Source organism: Oncorhynchus gorbuscha, linkage group LG15 (assembly GCF_021184085.1).
Source record: "Oncorhynchus gorbuscha isolate QuinsamMale2020 ecotype Even-year linkage group LG15, OgorEven_v1.0, whole genome shotgun sequence".
Lineage (NCBI taxonomy): Eukaryota > Metazoa > Chordata > Actinopteri > Salmoniformes > Salmonidae > Oncorhynchus > Oncorhynchus gorbuscha.
Window position 1 is genome coordinate 56,416,489 of NC_060187.1, and position 23,586 is coordinate 56,440,074.

At 43.2% G+C, this 23,586-nt stretch overlaps 1 protein-coding gene across 3 annotated transcripts in view; it reads left to right on the forward strand.

Annotated features, from left to right (window-relative positions):
* LOC123997536 (myelin basic protein-like) overlaps positions 1–23,586 on the forward strand; it is a 51,980-nt gene that overhangs the window by 24,782 nt on the left and 3,612 nt on the right. Inside the window, exons 1-2 of one of the 3 annotated variants that reach the window (XM_046301882.1) lie at positions 878–936; positions 7,608–7,695. In XM_046301882.1, coding sequence (XP_046157838.1) covers positions 7,662–7,695 — 34 coding nt within the window. In that variant the 5' untranslated portion in view covers positions 878–936; positions 7,608–7,661. Of the gene's footprint in view, positions 1–877; positions 937–4,109; positions 4,191–7,607; positions 7,696–23,586 lie in introns of those variants that run through there. The other 2 variants (XM_046301880.1, XM_046301879.1) reach the window with 2 other exon arrangements.

Below are 23,586 nucleotides of genomic sequence, written 5' to 3' on the forward strand. Positions count from 1 at the left end.
CTGTAGGTAGTGAATACAACACGCAAGATAAAAACATTCTCACCTTTTTGTTTGATTCATTTGAGTTTCCTGTTTATCTCAAGAATTGTCCATATGACCTATGGTTAAAAGCCTAACTTAAAGGCCTACATTTTATATTTTTGAGGTCCATGCTCAGTGTTTTGTCTATTCATAGATGGTAGACCTTTACCTGAAACAGTTTTCAGAAGAGGTTTAATCTGCCGTTATTCCATTTGCTCTATACATAAGGTCAGAGATCATGGCATAAGGACGTCGCCATAAAATGTAAAAAACGGATCTAACAAAGTGGATATTTGTCCAATCCGTAGTTATTTTTGTGTCCTAACAGGCCCACAATGTGGTTACTAAAATCTGATCGACATATACTGTATATTTGGTTGTTTTCGATGCATAATATTTAGAAGTTGTCCCTTTTCAGGTTTTTATTTATTTATTTGCTAATGGTTAGCTCTCGCTTGGATAAGGTGGTAGCTAGCCAAATAGAAATCGGTGGTGGAAGTTGAAGTAATTTTTTACTGTAATGTCGTTAATTGGTGATTATGAAACATAACATGCATTGAGGTTGACATCCAAACAAGCCTCATACTTAGATGTGTACCCCAACATAGTGTTGAATACACATGAATAAATGTAGGCTAATTATACGGGCTGCACTGAGAGATATTCTGGATCTATCTCCGACGGGGAAGGGGTGCATGGTGTTTCCATGGTTTTTGTTGAACTCTTACCTGTGTTTTGCATATACAGTTGCTGCCTCAATGCTGTGTGGTCCACCGATAAGGACAAGTAGAGGCTCATTTAACAATAACACACCACTGTTTTCAGTCAGGTTGGGTCTGAGAGCTGCTACTTTACTGAGAAAAAAAAGCAGAATGCGATGCTGCCGCAATTGAACAGAACAAAGACGATTAAGAGGTGAGTTGTTTTCTCTGTGTCTCGCTCTCCGAATCCCGAAATTGCACCCCACCTATTGTTCCTGTCTGTTGCGGTGTGTGGGTGGGGAGGAAAGAGGGGGGCTTTAAATGGCGAGTAATGTACTTTAACGACATCAGGTAATTAACCTCCGCCTTGCCGAAGTCAATTTGTCACAGATTTTGAAATTACAGCAGAGAAAATAGGCGCGCCATTAAAATTCAGCTGCGGCTGCAATCAACTTTTGCCCGACTCTTCTCCTCCTCCACCGCATAATGGAATTAGAAAAGACAGAGGGAGAAAAAAAAAGGGAAGACGGACTTTTTTTAACGGTGTCAGAAGCACAGAATAACGAGGCCTTAACGTTCCTGGCGTGGGCTTACCTAGACAACAGGACAGTGATGGGGGAAACCCAGGCTAGGGCCTGCCTGTCCTGGCCACCTGTCCCAGGGTTGATGAGGATGTATGGGGCTCTGTCAGACTCAGCCGGCCTGCTGGGTACCAGAAAAAAGAACAGGAGAGCCCAGCCCAGAAAGGCTCACAGTGGTAAGGCAGGCAACCAAATACAGGTTTCAATTGGTTCCCGTTTCTGCAAGGCACACTCTATGAGAGAGCTGAGACCAGAGTGGGGAGGAGGGAAGTGTATAAAGAGAGTTAGCAACTGCTAGATAAGGTGTCAAATCAAAGACTGATGTCATATTTTTAAATATGTATTTGTGTTGCTGTCTTTGTTTTACCTTCGGTCAGTATGTGCTTAGAGACAATATCCGGGTTTCTGTCCAACCTTTTTATGTGAGTAACACGTTGGATAATAAAAACATGTCATGACAGGCCTAATGGAAACAGCAAATAATAAATAAAATAATAATATGCCATTTAGCAGACGCTTTTATCCAAAGCGACTTACAGTCATGTGTGCATACATTGTATTTCCCGGAATCGAACCCACTACTCTGGCGTTACAAGCGCCATGCTCTACCAACTGAGCTACAGAAATATTTCTATAATAACTATCATATTGAAGTAAACTTGGAGTCACTCGATGACATGTTGTGTGGTCCTCCCATTACTAAAGCATGCAGATTACTAGGCTACAGATGAAATAAGTTACGTTGAACTTCACCATGTGACCTTGATGCTCATTTCCAATACATTTAGATGGTCTTATTCTGGGTACATGATGATCGACGCTTGGTTGCCATTTGACAAATTCAAATCTTGCTATTTTGTTCATGAAAATCTCATCATGTAGGCTGTGCCCGCAAGTAGTCTATGTATCTGCAAGCTGTTGGCTGAGGTGTACGTGCCAGTACCAGAGGGGGCACATTCGCTGTGCAACACATTGTTAGTGAGACAACCGTCAGTAGAGTTGAAAATGCGATGGAAACCCATTTAACTTGTATTTTTATTCAGTACATGGGGATTTAACAGCAAAAGTTATTTTTATGTGGACTCTGTCATCACGCACAGACTTTTTAGCCACAACAGGTTAATTTGATGGAAACACATCTCTGGTGGGAATATGCGCGTATTTTATTTGTACAGATTTTTGAATATTCACATGATAATCTGTCAATTGGATGGAAACCTAGCTAAAAATGAATGGCACAATAGAATTAGCGTCTTTAATGACATTTTCAGTGGAGTGGATGGACTAAACACAAAAAGTATTCAATATAAACAATACATTTAGAGTATTACACTCATGTGATTTAGTAGTATGCATTTAGTATTATGCATGCTCATTTGACGGCGGTCTTTCTCTCTGGCAGTGTCATCTTCGCATTAATCAGAGCGTCGACTTGGTGTTTTATCAACACAGCATTGTGACAGTGCTGAGTGGAAGCAAGAGGACCACATCATGTTTCGAGAAGTCAGTGGAGGTCACATGTTGAATCCAATGCTTCCCATTGGATATCCAATGCTGGATATCCTTTGGGTGGTGACACACTCAAACTGGGGCGCCTGACACCTACTACCATACCCTGTTCAAAGGCACTTAAATATAAAGAGATCAACACTTTCACCTGGTCAGTCTATGGCATGGAAAGATCAGGTGTTCCTAATGTTCTGTATATTGAGTTGTAATATTTTTGTATCACAGCTGATATATCCCCCCCCCACATACACACACACACACACAGACACACACAACATTGATTCCAAGTCAACCATTATGGTGCTGGCTATAAGGCCTTATGCATACACTGAGACACACGTACATCGGGGATAGGACTATTTATCCATCCTCACAAAGCCGATTTGGGAGACGTGGTTGTGTCTGAGGAAAATGTAATGCATTATCAGGCCTGTGGTAGAATCCAATCTCCTGTCTGATAAGCCTGCATTGTGAACTGTTGTGGAGACCCTAATCCATGTCCAACTTTCAGAGCTGTTGAGCACGTTCTGCCATCTTGAAAGCCACCTTATTGGCTTTTTCTCGGTTTCAAGAGAGTCATGTTGTATTGAGTAAATGCATTGTGGATTAAGAGGAGAAGCAGCGTGTAAATCCAGTCTCCAGTGGAGGGAGCCTGAGGCTCAGTTAGTGATCCTGAAGTTAGGCTATTGTCCACGCATCCCTGCCCTGAGAGGAGTTTATTTTTGTGTTGTACTGTAACTTACACACTCATGTTCCTGCCTGACTGGAATTGTGTTTAGTAGCAGATATGGGTTGAAATACTATTTGAAAGGTTTCAAATACTTTGAGTGTTTGCTTTAGCCTGCCTGGGAGTGCCAAATGGGCAGGGTTTGCAGTTTGGGGCCTTTTTTTTATTGGTTCATTAAGCCAGGTTAGTGCAATCGAGCACAGATAAAGTATCTGAAATTATCTCAAATAGTATTGAACCCAGGTTTGTTCAGTATCTTTCCCTAATGTTAAGGGGGTTGTAAATTGCTCCTTCTCATTTGTTCCAAACCTGTTTGTTCATGCTTGGGTAGCCGCAGAAACGCTACCCTTCCTGTACTTGCTCTCCCCCATGTTACGCAATCATTCCCCATAGTAACATTCATGTTCACTGCTCTCCGAAACAAGGAAGTAAAACACCCCACAACATTCCTTTAAGGTAAAGCGAGTATCTCCGGATATTACTGCTAGAACGCAAATACATTCCACCTTTGGAGACCTACGCAGGGACAAATGCAGCAGATATATTTATTTTGTATTTAACTTTAATTTTTTACAGAGAAGAACGGATTCTTATTTGCAATGACGACCTGTCGAACACAGCAGACAAGCACAGCAGAAAGTCTTTGACTAGGTAATATTCATGAGACTAGGGTGCCTTGCAGTTGTACAGATGAGTGTTGTTTGATGCTGATACTTGTTTTCACCATTAATGTCACAGCACCACTGACATTTTATCCTATTACATTTTGTGCATGAATATACTTTTGAACACTAATTTGTTTTGTGCATAATTAAAGTGGGATACATGCTGTTAAATTACCAGCTCTTTGTATAATTATTAATTGTAATATTAAATTGTCAATTCGCTGAGGGCTGTCATTTTCCCTGATCTCAAGTAATTGCATGTTGGTACTCTGATAAAACATCCTTATAGTTTAAGCTCAATGTGATCCTTCTTTGTCTATTTCCTGACACTGATTTTTATATCTGTGGCCAGCAATATTGCTTTACTCTCTGTTTGAAATATATTTATCGGGATGCGGATTTAGAAGTTGTACGATCCCTCAGTAAGACTACATCCTTTTCGTCGAGGGCAGGCTTTTCGTTTGGTATTGATGAGCTATAGGCTATAAGTATCCCTTGGGAATAGAGTATTGTTGTTTTCTTGTTTTAAGAACAATGTCAAATTCCTAGGTGGCCACATTACTTGCCATGTCATGGGTGCTTAAGACGTTTGGCTAATTACCCTATACACTAGTTTGGTTGCAGGTGGTTTGAAATAAGTCTATTGAGCAATCATACTTAATGTGAGTAGGTCTGTGCGTTTATTGTGAACATTTGCAGTGTGAGCACATCCTGCTGTTTGAGAAGAAATCTGTTGGATGGAGTCTCCAAGTCCCCGTTCACCATTCCTCTCGGGGATGAACACACACGCTTAAGGGCACAGCTATCAGAGAGGAAACGGATAAGACCGTGACCTTTGACTCTCTAAGACATTTCTCCAAGTCATGAGAGGTTCCAATCACTACACTCCAAATCCCCCCCCAGACTATAAGAGCTTAGAAAGCTTTCGGAAACTACAAATGGAAAAAAGGAGAACCAGCTCATCTTTTATATACATCCATTCGAAAGCCCATCCAATTGATATTAGATAAAGACATTTTCAAAAGGTAGCATTTCAAGAAATATCAGACTGATAGGCCTAACCTTGGAGACATAGATTGGCATGCATCATATGAAGAACCTCTTTGAATATAGAGAACAGACAGATTCCGGTTGAGATTGCATTCTCTCCCAGTCGACCTGTTTCTGCAGCAAGAGTAGGTATTATGCTGCTAGATTTAGCATTAACCTCCGCCTCAGCCCTCCTCAAAAAGGTGAATTGTATTCCCCCGCCATTGTGGTGCGAGTGGCTGGTCTTATCTCGTGCTGTGTAGCAGAGGCAGCGAAGCCCCAGGGGCCCATACTGCTGTGCTGCTACCCTCCATCTGTCCTCTCCCCCTGGGATGCTCTTCTCAACAAGATGGAAATATTATCCCTCTATTATGATAAGCAGGTGCAAAGTCACGTCGTTAGAATCTGCCTGCGGATGGTGACAAGAAGGCTAGGCCGCCGCTCATGTGGCTGCATAGCCCACTTTGTAGAAATAAAATAGTTTTCAAAGTCCTCCACGGTTTGTGATAAAAAGCAGTCCAAGAAGCGAGGAGGGGTGTTATCTTTTTGGGAGGAGATGGGGGGGGGGGGACGGGTGACTGGAAAGGGGATTTCAAAATGTTTCGAATGGTGAGTAATGGGAAATTAATACAGTATATTGTAAAGTTAATGTACAACTAGTGCTCAGAGAATGGTACATTTTAATAGGAATTCATGGAACGGGATGCGTAAGACACTATTGACTTCAAGGTATATATAAAAAGAACACTATTTCAGTCCAGCTGAGTCACCATAATATCTTGAACACACCATGAGCTTGGTTCCCGGAAACAGCTTCTTTAGACGGACAATTTTCTATATTTCTAATGTATATTTGTTGTTGACGTTTGTGCATGTGCGCTTGTGTGTGTTTGCACGTGAGTTTTTGTGTTTTGTGTGCGCATTTACACTGAGTGTACAAAACATTAAGGACACCTGCTCTTTCCATGACGTCGACTTACCAGGTGAATCCAGGTGAACGCTATTTCTGTTCCCTCATTGATGCCACTTGTTAAATCCACTTCAATCAGTGTAGATGAAAGGGAGGAGACCGGTTAAATAAGGATTTTTAAGCTTTGAGACAATTGAGACATTGATTGTGTATTTGTGCCATTCAGAGGGTGAATGGGCAAGACACAATATTTAAGGGCCTTTGAACGGGGTATAGTAGTAGGTGCCAGCCAACTTGACACAACTGTGGGAAGCATTGGAGTCAACATCATCCAGCATCCCTGTGGAGTGCTTTCGACACCTTGTAGAGTCCACGCCCCGATGAATTGAGGCTGTTCTGAGGGCAAAAGTGGGATGTGCAACTCAATATTAGGAAGGTGTTCTTAATGTTTTGGGGTCACTTAGAAAGGTCCTTGTTTTTGAAAGAAAAACACTTTTTTTGTCTATTAAAATAACATCAAATTGATCAGAAATACAGTGTAGACATTAATGTTGTAAATGACTATTGTAGCTGGAAACGGCAGATTTGTTTTGGAATATCTATATAGGTGTACAGAGGCTCATTATCAGCAACCATCACTTCTGTGTTCAAATGGCACGTTCAGTTAGCTAATCCAAGTTTATAATTTTAAAAGGCTAATTGATCATTAGAAAACCCTTTTGCTAAGCCCTTTCTTCTGAAACTCGTCAGTCTATTCTTGTTCTGAAAATTGAAGGCTATTCCATGTGAGAAATTGCCAAGAAATGGAATATCTTGTACACCACTATGTGCTACTCCCTTCACAGAACAACACAACTGGCTCTAATCAGAATAGAAAGAGTGGGAGGCCCCGGTGCACAACTGAACAGTAGTGTGTGTGATGGCGTGTGGGTGTGTAAGTGTTTAGAGGAGAGGGAGGTTAATGCATTTAGCAGTGTTTTTTTTGCGAATATGTACGTCCCCAAAATTCTGCAAATGTGCCTGACTTTTGTGTGCTTGCGATAATTCAGGTAAGGCTCTAAACAAATATCAGATTTGGCTCCATGTGGCTGATAATGAAAAGCCTCTGTTCTGTTGCCATGGTATCTCCGCTCACCTCTTTCTGTTTTGTGCTCTCTCTCTCTCTCTCTCTCTCTCTCTCTCTCTCTCTCTCTCTCTCTCTCTCTCTCTCTCTCTCTCTCTCTCTCTCTCTCTCTCTCTCTCTCTCTCTCTCTCTCTCTCTCTCTCTCTCTCTCTCTCTCTCTCTCTCTCTCTCTCTTTCTCTCTTTCTCTCTCTCTCTCTCTTTCTCTCTTTCTCTCTTCTCTCTCTTCTCTCTTTCTCTCTTTCTCTCTCTTTCTCTCTCTTCTCTCTTTCTCTCTTTCTCTCTTTCTCTCTCTTTCTCTCTCTTCTCTCTCTCTCTCTCTTTCTCTCTCTCTCTCTTAAAGCCTTTGTCAGCAGAAGCAGAACAGACCATAGAACCAGCACCCATTGGTGAGACCATGGCAGAACCCGAATCACAAGACGAGGTCTTTGGTAAGGAGTTTCTTTTTGTCGTTTTTTGTAATTTTTGGTGAAGAACATAAGCAGACACAAAGCTAATTCTGCCATAATACATACAGTTACAAACGATGGATAGGGTTGTCGTGATTAAATGAGACCCCCCCCCCCCCTATGCTACAATGCTGTTGCATCATAATTATTTAAAGGTTGTAATAAAAGGTGTTTCCTAAATGCCTGATCTGAAAGCCCCTCACCCGAAAGATCTCTGAAACATTGCTTCAAGTGGAATAAAATAGGTGCCGGTACTCTAGGGTGCCAATATTTTGCATGTGTTTCTGGTACTAAAGTGGAACATTTGAGTTGCTGGTACTCTATACCAGTCAGCAACGGCCCACTTCAAGCAGTTTCCTTAAAGGATTTAGACAGTGTGAACCTTTTTCAGCGGCAAGAAAAAGAAAAATGTGCTTCTTTAACACAAATGCAGACCATCTCTCAATGCGGAGTATCTTTCAGTTCAGGGTCCGGGTCCGGGTGATGACAAGGTATCCGTGGCCCAGGGATTCATTGCTAATGGTGATGGGTGTGACCCAACCTGGTAATGGAAAGAGTGCTACATCCCCTGTTCCCTCCCTCCGCACACTGTCAACCTGTAAAATGAGGTTGTGTTTCATCTACCTCTACTCCTCTAGGCTACTTGGACTGTCTGATCTAATATTAAATTGAGAGCTTTGCACATTTTGTATTCACTGTGGATGCATCCCAGGGTATGACTCGACAAAATAAGAAATGTAGGAATACAAGAAATGTATAAAAAGATGATTGTGCCCTAACTGTAGTACTCCAACCTAACAGGTGAGGGCAGAATCCATTGTGTTCTAGCAGAGCCACAGAAAGCTGACTGAGAGTCCTAGCTGGTTGACCACACTGATTTCTCTACAGTGGTGGTGATGGCTACCAGTAAGGAGGCAAACGGTGCACTTTAGAAATGCTGATGTTAGTTAGTTTCATATTTTACATGCAGTTGAGGTTTCCCATGAAGTGTTCTAAATCAAATTATTTGGACATACATTACCAGTCAAGTTTGGACACCTACTTATTTTTCTTTATTTTTACTATTTTCTACATTGTATAATAATAGTGAAGACATCAAAACTCTGAGATAACACATGGAATCATGTAGTACATTTTTTTAAACAAATTAAAATATATGTTAGATTCTGTAAAGTAGCCACCCTTTTCCTCTGACAGCTTTACACACTCTTGGTATTCTCTCAACCAGCTTCACCTGGAATACTTGAAGGATTTCCCATATATGCTGAGCACTTTTTGGCTGCTTTTCCTTCGCTCTGTGATCCAACTCATCCCAAGCTACCTCAATTTGGATGAGCTCAGGTGATTGTGGAGGCCAGGTCATCTGCTGCATCACCCCATCACTCTCCTTCTTGGACAAATAGCCCTTTCACAGCCTGGAGGTGTGTTGGGTCATTGTCCTGTTGAAAAACAAATGATAGCCTCACTAAGCGCAAACAGGATGTGATGGCGTATCGCTGCAGAATAATGTGGTAGCCATGCTGGTTATGTGTGCCTTGAATTCTAAATGGATCACTGACAGTGTTACCAGCAAAGCACCATCACAGCTCCTTCTCCATGCTTCATGGTGGGAACCACACATGGAGATCATCCGTTCACCTACAAGACACGGCGGTTGCAACCAAAAATCTCCAATTTGGACTGATCAGACCAAAGGACAGATTTCCACCGATCTAATGTCCATTGCTCATGTTTCTTGGTCCAAGCAAGTATCTTCTTCTTATTGGTGTCTTTTAGTTGTGGTTTCTTTCGAGCAATTAGACCACGAAGGCCTGATTCACGTAGTCTCCTCTGAACAGTTGATGCTGAGGCGTGTCTGTTACTTGAACTTATTTTTATTTGGGGTGCAGTTTCTGAGGCTGGTAACTCATTTACATTTAAGTCATTTAGCAGATGCTCTTATCCAGAGCGACTTACAAATTGGTGCATTCACCTTATGACATCCAGTGGAACAGTCACTTTACAATAGTGCATCTAAATCTTAAAGGAGGAGGGGGTGAGAAGGATTACTTTATCCTATCCTAGGTATTCCTTAAAGAGGTGGGGTTTCAGGTGTCTCCGGAAGGTGGTGATTGACTCCGCTGTCCTGGCGTCGTGAGGGAGTTTGTTCCATCATTGGGGGGCCAGAGCAGCGAACAGTTTTGACTGGGCTGAGCGGGAACTGTACTTCCTCAGTGGTAGGGAGGCGAGCAGGCCAGAGGTGGATGAACGCAGTGCCCTTGTTTGGGTGTAGGGCCTGATCAGAGCCTGGAGGTACTGAGGTGCCGTTCCCCTCACAGCTCCGTAGGCAAGCACCATGGTCTTGTAGAGGACGCGAGCTTCAACTGGAAGCCAGTGGAGAGAGCGGAGGAGCGGGGTGACGTGAGAGAACTTGGGAAGGTTGAACACCAGACGGGCTGCGGCGTTCTGGATGAGTTGTAGGGGTTTAATGGCACAGGCAGGGAGCCCAGCCAACAGCGAGTTGCAGTAATCCAGACGGGAGATGACAAGTGCCTGGATTAGGACCTGCGCCGCTTCCTGTGTGAGACAGGGTCGTACTCTGCGGATGTTGTAGAGCATGAACCTACAGGAACGGGCCACCGCCTTGATGTTAGTTGAGAACGACAGGGTGTTGTCCAGGATCACGCCAAGGTTCTTAGCGCTCTGGGAGGAGGACACAATGGAGTTGTCAACCGTGATATCGAGATCATGGAACGGGCAGTCCTTCCCCGGGAGGAAGAGCAGCTCCGTCTTGCCGAGGTTCAGCTTGAGGTGGTGATCCGTCATCCACACTGATATGTCTGCCAGACATGCAGAGATGCGATTCGCCACCTGGTCATCAGAAGGGGGAAAGGAGAAGATTAATTGTGTGTCGTCTGCATAGCAATGATAGGAGAGACCATGTGAGGTTATGACAGAGCCAAGTGACTTGGTGTATAGCGAGAATAGGAGAGGGCCTAGAACAGAGCCCTGGGGGACACCAGTGGTGAGAGCGCGTGGTGAGGAGACAGATTCTCGCCACGCCACCTGGTAGGAGCGACCTGTCAGGTAGGACGCAATCCAAGTGTGGGCCGCGCCGGAGATGCCCAACTCGGAGAGGGTGGAGAGGAGGATCTGATGGTTCACAGTATTGAAGGCAGCCGATAGGTCTAGAAGGATGAGAGCAGAGGAGAGAGAGTTAGCTTTAGCAGTGCGGAGCGCCTCCGTGATACAGAGAAGAGCAGTCTCAGTTGAATGACTAGTCTTGAAACCTGACTGATTTGGATCAAGAAGGTCATTCAGAGAGAGCGGGAGCCAAAGTATCCTTACTTTGGCTCCCGAGTGGCGCAGTGGTCTAAGGCACTGCATCTCAGGGCTAGAGGCATCACTACAGACACCCTGTTTCGATTCAAGCTGTATCACACCCGGCCGTGATTGGGAGTACCATAGGACGGCGCACAATTGGCCCAGTTTCGTCCGGGTTTAGTCGGTGTAGGGCGTCATTGTAAATAAGAATTTGTTCTTAACTGACTTGCCTAGTTAAATAAAGGTTACATTTGTATTATCCTCTGCAGCAGAGGTAACGCTGGGCCTTCTTTATCTGTAGCCGTCCAGTTGTGCCAGTTTCATCATAGCGATTGTTTTTGCGACTGCACTAGAATAAACTTTCAAAGTTCTTGACATTTTCCGGATTGACTGACTTTCCTGTCTTAAAGTAATGATTTGTCTGTCATTTTCTCTTTGTTTGCTTGAGCTGTTCTTGCCATAATATGGACTTGATCTTTTTCCAAATAGGGCTGTCTTCTGTATACCACCTCTACCTTGTCACAACACAACTGAATGGCTCAAACGCATTAAGAAGGAAGAAATTCCCCAAATTAACTTTTAATGCACACCTGTTCATTGAAATGCAGTCCAGGTCACTACCTCATGAAGGTGGTTGAGAGAATACCAACAGTGTGCAAAGCTGTCATCAAGGTAAAATAATGGCTATTTTGAACAATCTCAAATATAAGATATATTTAGATTTGTTAACACTTTGTTGGAACCCCTTTTATCCCTAATACAATGGCTGCGCCTAACAATCAAAGCAACAATGCAAATGTAAGGTATCTACGACGTATTTGAGCATAAGCTTAACCAGACACATTCATATGAAATATCAACATCTAATTGATAATCTCACCGATCCTAAATCAAAAGCCTCAGCCACACCAGAGACTCTGTGGATTGAACAGCAAACGGTCATTCTCTCCCCTTTTCACCTATATCAGTTCTGATTAAAAGAGCTGAGGTCTGGCTGTTGCACCCGGGGCGTTGGAGTAATGTTCTTTGTGATCCTGCACATGAGCACAACCCTGGAACACAGTATCGACTGGGAGCCGAACAACAAACGAGCAGCTCATTGCCGACCCCTGTGGCGCACCACTGCCTCTGATCACTATAGACATGGAGGCACATGGAGACACAAAGACGACACTAATTAATGGGGAGCAGTGTGAAGGAGGCAGGGGACAGAGAAGGACGCTGCCTGTTATTCCTTAATGGTAATGATGACCCTAGTGCTTGTCATGTGGCACAGAGCAAAGGAAGGCCTTAGGACTTTCGTCACTTCTGCATTGAGAGAGGGAAGGGAAGATAAGGGAGGGAGGGGAGAGAGGAAAGGTAGAGAACACTGAAAGAGAATCGGGTAAGAGAGATCTGTACGTTAGAGAGGGAGGAGAGATGGGGCAGGGAGACCGAGGGAGGGAAGAGAGCGAGGGGCTAGGAATGAGGGAAGGAAGAGCAAGAAAGCGGGGAGACTGAGAGAGGGGGTATGGAAGGGGGACAGGGGGAAGGTAGAGTGCCCCCAAGTAGCAGAACAAGAGATGAAAGCTCAGTGTGCCTTGGTTACCATGAGCACCAGATCAATAGAAAATACATTTTCTCTGCGTCTCTCAGCCTGTTTGCACGATGGAGTGATCTGGTCGGGGTGTGTGGAGGAGAGGTAATGGACAGAGGGAGGTATTCACGGTTGGGGAACAAGGTTAACTACAGGTCAAGAAGCATGAGATGTAGCATGTAACTGGGATTATTGACTGGTCTAGTGTGTGTGTGTGAGTGTGTGTTTGTGTGTGTGCGTGTGCGTGCACGTTCTTGCTTACATGTGTACATTTTGTGCGTCTGCATGCGGGTGAGTCTGTGTGCCGTTACGGGCAGGTATTCCTTCATCCTCAATAATGCACCTTGTTATCAGCAGTGGATGTCACAGTGCAGAGCATTTAGATTGATCCATAACTAGATTTCCTCCTGCAGCCAATCCATGTCCCACGGGTTAAACACTTGCCATTGATCAATGCTGAGTGGTCCTAGGCTCTCCAATTGAAAATCAGTTGTTTCAAACCCCCACCTAAAGGAAACCCTGTTTTTAACCTGGCGAGATCAGATATAATATCACCTGATCCAGGAATAACATGCAAACAACCTATACACAACTTGTCATTTATTAAACATAAATGTTTGTCTGTCGGTGTACCTTGCTGATTCTGAGATAGAGGGAAACCTATTTTAGAAGGCACAAAATGGTCACTGGTGACGTTCGGCAAGGTACGCCAGTTGACAAATGATGATTTTATGAAGGTGGTGCATGAGGTGGCAGAAGGGATTAGGTGGGGATGATACCCTTTTGTTTATACTGTACAAAGTTGAAAATGGAGAAACGCTTCCTTTAGCTGGAACGTTAGCCTGGCTCAGGTTCTGCTATAAAGTGTTAAGGGATTTGAGAGAGTTCCGATGCAGGTGAAAGTCGTTGATCTCATTAAGAAGAGAGACACTTACCCTGACACATCGAATACAATTATTATCCCTGCAGCCCTAATCAGCATTTTATAGGGATGTAATTTCAAAGTTGTTCTTATACAACCCACCTGGCTGCAACCGAATATAGAGAAAATCACTGGATTGGCTTTTTGATACATTAAGATGAGCAAAACCGGCCGAAGGACAGAGGAAGAGCTTTTGAGGCTTGATCTTTTTTGTTGCTGTTGCACTGACCGCTCTTTTTGAGATGTTATGTCAATGAGATAAATTATTATTACTGTTGTTGTTTATTATTATTCTTAGAAGTGTGGGCTTCTATTAGGGCACGATGCAACAGGTATGTAAACATTCAGGGTTGGTGGATGCTGATCTCGAGTCAGTCTGTAGTCCAGGCTCTTTTACTGTGTGCTATTTTATCAGGCGTTGTTCATATTAAACCATTCTTAACAGGCTGTTAGCACGCTGTTATTTTGTCAAATACCTCTTTCTAGAACTCTCGTCAACTTCGAGAGAGGAAAGAACATTCATTATTGCTCTCAACTTCCTGTGAGGTAAGCACGCTGACTGAAACCATTGCTTGGAACAGACTGTATAAAAAAAATATGGAATTTCCCACCAAATTGCCACGGTTAAAGTGGTTTATGAGAGCCTGCTTAGTGGTCTGTTCTGTTTGAGTTGTCATCAGCGAACCGCTCTGATCGCCTCTCGAGCGTTAAAGGTCTCCAATGTATCCACGCTGCACTTTCTGTTAACAGACTTTGCACTCGTTTTCCAGTCCCGAGCAAACACACCCGGTCAGCATTGTCTGCTGTTAAAAGGCCATTATGCCTCCATTACCTTGGTCTGCTCCAGGGCCTACACTCAGGCTGCAGCCACAGTCCCCTTGGTATGTCTGTGTCCGCCCTGGCTCCAGATCCTCCTGACCTGTCTGGCTACCTTAGCTGACCCTCTCCCCTGCCTTTCATTCTGTCCACCCCCCTCCCCTTTCCCCGGAATAGAATTAAACAAACAGCAACTGGGACATTCTAATCAGGCTGTCTCGTGGTGCTGTCGCTGTGGTTCTCTTACACTGTCTAGGCTCTCTGAGAACATCCCATTTGCAGGTTAAATGTTTTCTCATGCTGGAGAAGGTTTCAGACCATGTGGGTGTATTTTTCTATCAACTTGAACTTGCTCTTTAGGAAAGTGTGGCCAAAGTTTGTGGGACCGCCATTATGAAACCATAACTGTGTTCTCAAGCAGTCAACCTTTTTAAAGTCAAAATGGCTCAAAATGACTCGATTCAGATATTCAATTTGAATTCAAACGCAACTGGAAGGAATTGCTAAAGGTCTTGGATATAAAAGATTATACAGAGAAAAAAACTAATCTAAAGGGGAAAAAAAGAGAGGAAGAGACTTCTACCTTTTTTTATTTTTATGAACGACCAATCCTGTTCAAGATCTCCACCGTCTTGCCTCTTTCAGGAAAATGTCATGATTTCACCATAAGTCAATTATTACCTATTTCATGTTCGCGTCTTGGTTCTGATTGCATTTGGGACCTGGCCCGTCCTCTGCCTTTCTAATGGGTGTGTTGCTGCCTTGCCTATGCTGCAGCAGACTGCATTAGTCTGTCTCAGGGCTGATTGTGTTAGAGCTCTATGCTCTTCTGTTCTGGCTGAAGGACAAGAGGATATGAGTGGGTGCTGCCTGTTTTTCAACCTGGCTCCCTTCGCTCCATCCGCCGTTTGCTCGTTTGTCTGTTCGTTACTAACTCCATTGAGAAGCTCCAAGGGTCAGGATGTAAAATGGAGAGTGAATCACAACATGCCGGGGAATTTGATTTTCTTCTGGGCCTGTTAAAAGTTGTATTTTCTTGTCTATCAGACAAGACTGCGAGGAATGTGTACTTTAGTAGTTTGTTTGCTGCTTGCACTTTAACAACAGACTGAGCGAGAATACCTCAGTTTTGTCTCGCTCTCTTTCTCTCTCCCGTCCTTTGTTCCTCTCTCTCTTTATATCTACCATTAACTGACAATTTAATGGAAACACTTGAGTGAATGAGTTATGCAAAGTGCAGTATATTGAAAGCAGGTGCTTCCACACAGGTGTGGTTCCTGAGTGAATTAATCCATTAACATCCCATCATGCTTAGGGTCATGTATAGAAATGCTTGACAGACCATTAGTTTGACTACCATGGCTATGTCCCCCCCCATAGGATGCCAATGCCCCCACAGGGCACGAGTGGTGGTCACTGAATGGTTTGATGAGCATGGAAACGATGTAAGCCATATGCCTTGGCCATCTCAGTCACCAGATCTCAACCCAATTGAACACTTTATGGGAGATTCTGGAGCGACGCCTGAGACGGCGGTTTCCACCACCATCAACAAAACCCCATATTATGGAATTTCCCATGGATGAATGGTGTCGAATCCCTACAATAGAGTTCCAGACACTGCAATGTGCATTCATCCCCCCCATCCTCTCTCCTGTAACTATTCCCCATGTCTTTGCTGTAAATGAGAATGTGTTCTCCGTTATTTTATCCTAAAATAAGGGTAAAATCAAACAATTCATTTTTTTTATTTTTTTTAACTATTGTGTATCATGGTGGTTTCATGATTTCAGGGGGTCTTTTCAAACAGCTCTTACACTGAAAATGCATTATCATCATGTTCACAATTTCACTGTGTTGTTCCAACCTCATAGTGTGGAAATGTAAACACAGGAAAATTACATTTTTGACTGCACTGGGCCTTAGTGTTGAGCTTTTTGAGGTCTGTTCGGTTTCTGTTCGATTTGTAAAAAATAATCATGGATTTCGTTTTCGATTATGTGGTTTGAATGCTGTAACAACACAGAATCAAACAATTAATACATGATAGTAGTGACTGCCCATTACTGCTTATCACTTATTAACCATAATTTATTCACTTAGAAAATCTCTACTTTGTAGCTCTTTAAAGTAAATACGGCATACATTCGAATACCATCTATCAATCACTTAGACCATGTCCTTTCAGGTAGAGATGCATCACGAAGCATCAGCTGCTCTAGAATCCCCTCGTAATTGCACGTTCTTTTGCCTCTTCCATAGCAGGTGTAAAAGACACACAAACCGGACAGGTGGATGCGCAATGGATTCAAGTCATTGTAGTTATTTACCATGTTTTATGCACTAAACTATGTTGAATATTGACCTGTTGGAAACTACAACTCCCTACTACATTGCACAGTTCAGGCTGGATCTGATTTATCTCTAGAGAAACAGTGCAAAGTGCGCATTGAGCTTACTGAAAAAAACGGAATGAAATGGAGTTCAAATAATTGAACCGATTTTATAGGTCAATTAGTTAAAAAATTTAATTTAAAAAACGATATTCCGGTAAATTGCTCAGCTCTACTGGGCCTTTAATCAGGCTGTCTGTTTTCTAAGGTAAGTGTTTTTGTTTTTTTTACCTCCAAATGTGTTGGACATAATATCTGGCTCCTAGACATCCATTGTGTTTCACCTCAAACTGTAGATAAAGGAAATAATAACTGTAATTACATTTTATTTTCAGTTCCAACCACAGGGGAAAGGTCAGTTAATAATCTGTTAACACGTTTCCATTTATTTTGTGACATTATTATTTTGAAATGGAAGAACTGTTGAATTGGATATAAAACCATTTAAATGATAAGGATTCCTTTTGGCTGTGTGCTTTATATGGTCTTTGTTGTACCTACAGAATATATTTTCTTTCTTAGTCCAATGTCTATTTGGCAGGAATAATTTATACTTCATGCCTTTATTGGGAACAAATACAAAATATGTAATCTGTCTATCTTTGTACAGCTATATGGTAGATTAGCTATCTCAAGCATTTTTTTCATCAGTAGAAGTAGATCATCTATTTACTGTACATCTGTGTGCATGTGTATTGTCTCCCTATGTGCATTTAGCTACAGTCGTTCGCTGTGCCTTATGTCAGGCCGTATATAAAAGAGGCTGATGGCTCAGGCATTTGTCTCGGTGGCTGGGGCTACCACTAGCTGGTACAGCGGGCACTAGACCCTGGCACTGCCACAGCAGAGCTCCTGGCCACTCAAAAGCATTGATTGTTGAGAGCCACCATTCATCACTGGGCCAGTGTTCTCTGCTTTGACACCATTGTTCAGATTCTCTCACTGTCTCTTGTCTTTTCTCTCTTTTTTTCTTCTCACTCTGCCTCTTTCTCATTCTCACTGCCTCTCTCTCAATCTCACTGCCTCGCTCTCAATCTCACTGCCTCGCTCTCAATCTCACTGCCTCGCTCTCAATCTCACTGCCTCGCTCTCAATCTCACTGCCTCGCTCTCAATCTCACTGCCTCGCTCTCAATCTCACTGCCTCGCTCTCATTCTCACTGCCTCGCTCTCATTCTCACTGCCTCGCTCTCATTCTCACTGCCTCGCTCTCATTCTCACTGCCTCGCTCTCATTCTCACTGCCTCTCTCTCATTCTCACTGCCTCTCTCTCATTCTCACTGCCTCTCTCTCATTCTCACTGCCTCTCTCTCATTCTCACTGCCTCTCTCTCATTCTCACTGCCTCTCTCTCATTCTCACTGCCTCTCTCTCATTCTCACTGCCTCTCTCTCATTCTCACTGCCTCTCTCTCATTCTCACTGCCTCTCTCTCATTCTCACTGCCTCTCTCTCATTCTCACTGCCTCTCTCTCATATTCACTCCCCCTCTCTCATTCTCACTGCCTCTCTCTCATTCTCACTGCCTCTCTCTCATATTCACTCCCCCTCTCTCATTCTCACTGCCTCTCTCTCATTCTCACTGCCTCTCTCTCATTCTCACTGCCTCTCTCTCATTCTCACTGCCTCTCTCTCATTCTCACTGCCTCTCTCTCATTCTCACTCCCCCTCTCTCATATTCACTCCCCCTCTCTCATTCGCTCTCTCACTCCCTCTCTCTCTCACTCCCTCTCTCATTCTTTCTCTCTCACTCCCTCTCTCTCTCACTCCCTCTCTCATTCTTTCTCTCTCACTCCCTCTCTCTCATTCTCACTCCCTCTCTGTGTGCATGTGAGAATGGCTGAAGCAAATGTGAGAAGTGGTTCGACAGTGAACTTGCTAACCCATATAGTTGGTGCACTACTTTTGGCCAGAGTCTCCTATCAGGCAATAGAGTACCATTATGGGCACCTACTAGGCTGATATCCATCTGACCAACCGTGTGCTTCACTGGAGGGACTGGTCAATAGGCACTGTATAGGACCTGGGTCCACATGATGCTTCCACAGAGTGAGAGAGTGGCCAATAGAGAAATGTACACTATACATGAGAATGGTCAGCAATGTCTCGTGGAGTCATTCATTCCGTGATTGGACTACATGCACTGGGTGGGAGTTTGTGTGTGCATCGCATGTGTGTGAGTTAGTGGGTCCAGAGTCCCAGGGTCCACGTCATCTTGCCTTGACCATCTGGCTGGACAATCGGGGAGTGTGTGAACAGCTGGTGATGGATAGACGATGGTTATTGTAGAGGAAAGAATGGACATCCATCACTCTGGGAAAGCATTTGGACCTAGTGTAGCCCACTGCTTCCCCAATCCCAAAATGGATTACAATGATTGACGTACAAATAGAACTGTAAATGCCTCCCAAAAACATATAGTTTTCTGATGCTTCTTTCCTAACAAACTTGCCAGAGTGAGTCACACATGGCTTTTTACGATTTGCTTTTTGAACTTTCCCTGAACCTGTGTGATAGGAAAGTGTCTTCTGGAAATTGAGTGAGCAGTGTTTTTCTGTCCTGTCGATACCAGTGCAGATGGTAGAGAGATGTGACTAGATGGTCTGTTTTTATGGTGTTTTTTCTGACTTTCCACTTGATACAAGCACTCAGGATGATGAGTTAATTATGCCAGTGGTCAGGTAGCGTATTGAACAACGTAACGAAGCTTTGTTGCGCCTTGCTAAATCAGGCAAGGCATTGTAGCAAACAACTCTTAGGTTGTCTAGGCAACCCCCCCCCTTCCCTTCCCTGCAACAGCAGCACACATAGAAATAGAATGAATAGGACAGACTTGGCACCTCTTACCCTGGCAATTTGACTACTAAACTCATGGGTATATTCGTAATGTCTACCTGGTATGGTAATGCAACAATTTCCACAGTAATGTAGAATATAAATTCTAATTATATAAACTAATGTGGCTCATACAGTGAAATTTATTTTTTGTAATGTTGAGTTTAAAAAAAGACCAAGTCATATCAAGCCATATTTGATATATTAACAAACAGCTTAATCACATTTTTTTGCACCAATTTGTGAATTAGCATGGACAGGTTGCAGTATGAAATATCCCCAAGGTATGTTTGAGCAAAACACTCACTTGGTAACACCTCTATCTGTAAAACCTGTAAGCGAAATCAGTACAGGAATAAATTAACCCCCTAGAGTCGATTGACACACTGGTGCGTCAATCTAAGTTGAGTTAATTCAATAAATAAAAATCCCCATCAAAATCCTTCTATTTGGTAGTGTCCGAACACAAACTAATGAGACCTCACTGTGGAAAGGGGAGATTCTAACGAGCACGATGGTGTTCTCCGTTTTGCTCTAGGACCCTCACAATTGTCACGGGATGCATCTGAAGGTAACCGGGTACGGATTTTTTTTTTTACTAATGGAAGTATAGTTCTTATATATACACTTCCATTCAAATATATATAAAGAAATATACTTCCATTCGTTTAAAAAAAGATCCGTACCGGTTGCCTTCAGATGCATTCAGCTGTTCTTTGTTTCTGGCCATTTTGTGCCTGTAATCAAACCCACAACTGCTGACGCTCCAGATACTCATCTAGTCTAAAGAAGGCCAGTTTTATTGCTTCTTTAATCAGCACAGCAGTTTTAAGCTGTGCTAGCATAATTGCAAAAGGGTTTTCTAGTTATTAATTTAACTTTTAAAATGATCAACTTGGTGACAATTGGCCTCTGTATGCATATGTAGATATTCCATTAAAACAAAATGCAATTTTCAGCTACATTAGTAAATTTCAACATTAACAATGTCTACACTGTATTTTTGATCAATTTGATGTTACTTTAATGGACAAAACATGTGCTTTTGTTTTAAAAAACAAGGACATTTCTAAGTGACCCCAAACTTTTGAATGGTAGTGTATATACAGTACCATTCAAAAGTTTAAACACACCTACTCATTCAAGGGTTTTTCTTTAGTTTTACTATTTTCTACATTGTAGAATAGTGAAGACATCAAAACTATGAAATAACATATGGAATCATGTAGTAACCAAAAAAGTGTTCAGCAAATCTAAATATATGTTATATCGGAGATTCTTCAAAGTAGCCACCCTTTGCCTTGATGACAGCTTTGCACACTCCTAGATTTAGGACAGACACTTCAAAACCTTGTTTCTTATGATACATTTTTTGGCTGTCCTTTTTGCCATTCATGAATATGCTTTTCTATGGGCTTTAGTAGTAAAGAACAAACTATAGATTTTTTTTCAAATAATTTTTTAAAAATAAAATAAAAATATATAACCAAAGAGGTCCTAAAATTGAAAAATGTAATTTGACCATCTTAAAACAATTCCATATGTCAACTTAGCACCCCCTCCTCCCCCAACGTCTTAGACTTTAAAGAATTAAACATAATGTAAAGAGGAAATGTCATGAAACAAGAAGAAATGAAGCAATTAGACGAAAGCCCACCGTACATGTTCATCTAAAGCAGAATAATGGTGCGTTGTGCTCGGGGCGTAAACAAACGCCATTGTCACCGACTGGATTTGCTCCTTTTCTGTTTCAATGTGCCGGTGATCCAGGACAGTGGTGGTGTGGTGGGAGAGGAAACTAACTAGTGTATTCTCTGGGCAATACTGTGAAATGTAGGCTGTGTTGGCTCACGTTCACACAGCTCACGGCTGTTTTGTCGAGGAGCTGGCGAGGCAATTGCCCTTCCCCATTAGAGATAACGTCCCTGTATTCACGCCCGCATGCATGCACACAGACACACACACTGTGGATTGATCAATAGCAACCTGTTGATGCCGTATCTGCCTGTTCTGTGCTGTTGTTACCTAACACCTTTTACCTGAGAGAGGAGAGATCACAGGCTAGAAACCCCACGGGAGAGAGAAATCTAGAGAGAGAGTAAAAGACGGTGGGAGAGTGAGAAAGTAGAAGAGTAAAATACTGAAGGAAAGAGAGTCAGAGAGAGAGAATGCTCTGAGTGAGATGTTTTTGGCCAGTAAACAGATTAGTGCGAAAAGCATTGGGCGGTGTTGACGGAACAGAGTTGAGGTTCCATCATCGCTGGTAGTGGTGCCAGCCTCACTGGGACTAGATCAGATTACGATGTAAACCTCAACACTGATGCTAAACAAGAACAGGAAGTGTAACCCAGCAAAGTGGATTTTGTTTTGCATGACTGCATGCTGAAATAGTGAAGATTGGCACTACCACTGACACATTTTTCTAGATTTTCGTCCTGGGTAAAAGTTGATATCACATACACGTTTAGGGGGAAAAAAGTTCCAGAAGGGTTCTACACTGTCTCCATAGGAGAACCATTTTTGGTTCCAGGTAGAACCCTCTGTGGGAAAGGTTCTACATGGAACCCAAAAGGGTTGTACCTCGAACCAAAAAGGGTTCTTCATAGGGTTCCTCTAAGAGTGTACACAGGTTTGGTTGAACTGTTTCTGACATACACATGACTCCATTTGGATTGAGCAGTTGTAGGAAGTGAAGGTCACAGAGGTCATGCAAGGGGCTTGGGGTTTCAAGGACATAGGCGAAAAAATAAGGGGTTTAGCTGTAGCGTCTGTAGCATCTCCTCTATCTGCCGTTGAAAAATCTCCAGAGGACGGCCTGACCATGAATGCCTGATAAGTCTGAAGACAGAGGGTCATTCTACCCGGGGCCTGTGGGTGGAGGTCCTTGCACCATGATGAATGCTGTGGCAGAGTGGGCAGTGGCAGTTTTTTACTCCTGGGTGGGAGGTCTGGTCAAGGGCCACATAACTGCGCTGCTTCTTAGAGGAATACTTCCCGTGCCTGGGTCCCACCACTGTAGGTGGATCCTGGCTGGCTCCTTGTTGTTGTTCCAGACGCTGGTCCACCAGAAGGCCAAACGTCCTCTGCTCTACAGGGGCCATGAGGAGAGAGCCAAGGCCCACTCGCTGCATTCCTCTTCTCCTCGTCTTGTCTGTTTGTCAAGAGTTTGCCACTGTGGGTTGTCGCTTCTCCTCATCTCTCTCTCGGCACTACAGAGCTTCTTTTTATGGAACGGTCATAGCTTGGTAAATAAACATCTTTAAAGTACATTCTAAGATAAAAAGGGTTCGGCGGCCGTCCCCAAAGGAGAACACTTTTTGGTTCCAGGTAGAACCCTCTGTGGAATGGGTTCTACATGGAACCAAATGGGATTCTTTAAGGCTTCTCCTACTTTAAAGGGTTCTCCTATGGAGACAGCCGAATGGTTTTAGACGGCACCTTTTTTTTCTAAGAGTGGAGATCATTGACGGGCCTGATTGAAGTGGTCCGTCTCCCCAGCGAATATATATATATATATATATATATATATATATATATATATATATATATACTGTATCATGATGAGTGGCTGTGTGCTTTTCATCCGTTCACCAAGGCCTATCATCTGTCTCCAGCCAGGCCCTGTGCCTGCCTCAGCCTACCCTGTGACGGTATGTTGCCGTGAGATGTTCTCATTGTAAAAGCACATGAATAATACGAAATTGATGAAAGGGACCAAGAGATCAAGAAAAGTGAGCGCAGTGTGCTACAGTGCAAACCCTGAAGCAGCTCTGTAGAGACCCTCCTACCCCCTCCTCAGTGTCATGCATCAGCCCGCACATTCATTTCCCTGAATGTTGTTGACAAGCACCAGTGTTTCATCATCCCCCTCTATCTCTGCTACTGCATCTTTTTTTGGGGAGAGGGCTAAGCGTGATTTTGTTCATGTAATAAAGGAGCACACTGGGGATAAATCACCTCTTTCTCTCTTTCGATCCCTGTATCTCACTTTTTCATCTCTTCCCCCCCCCCCCCCCCCCCAAAGATGACGC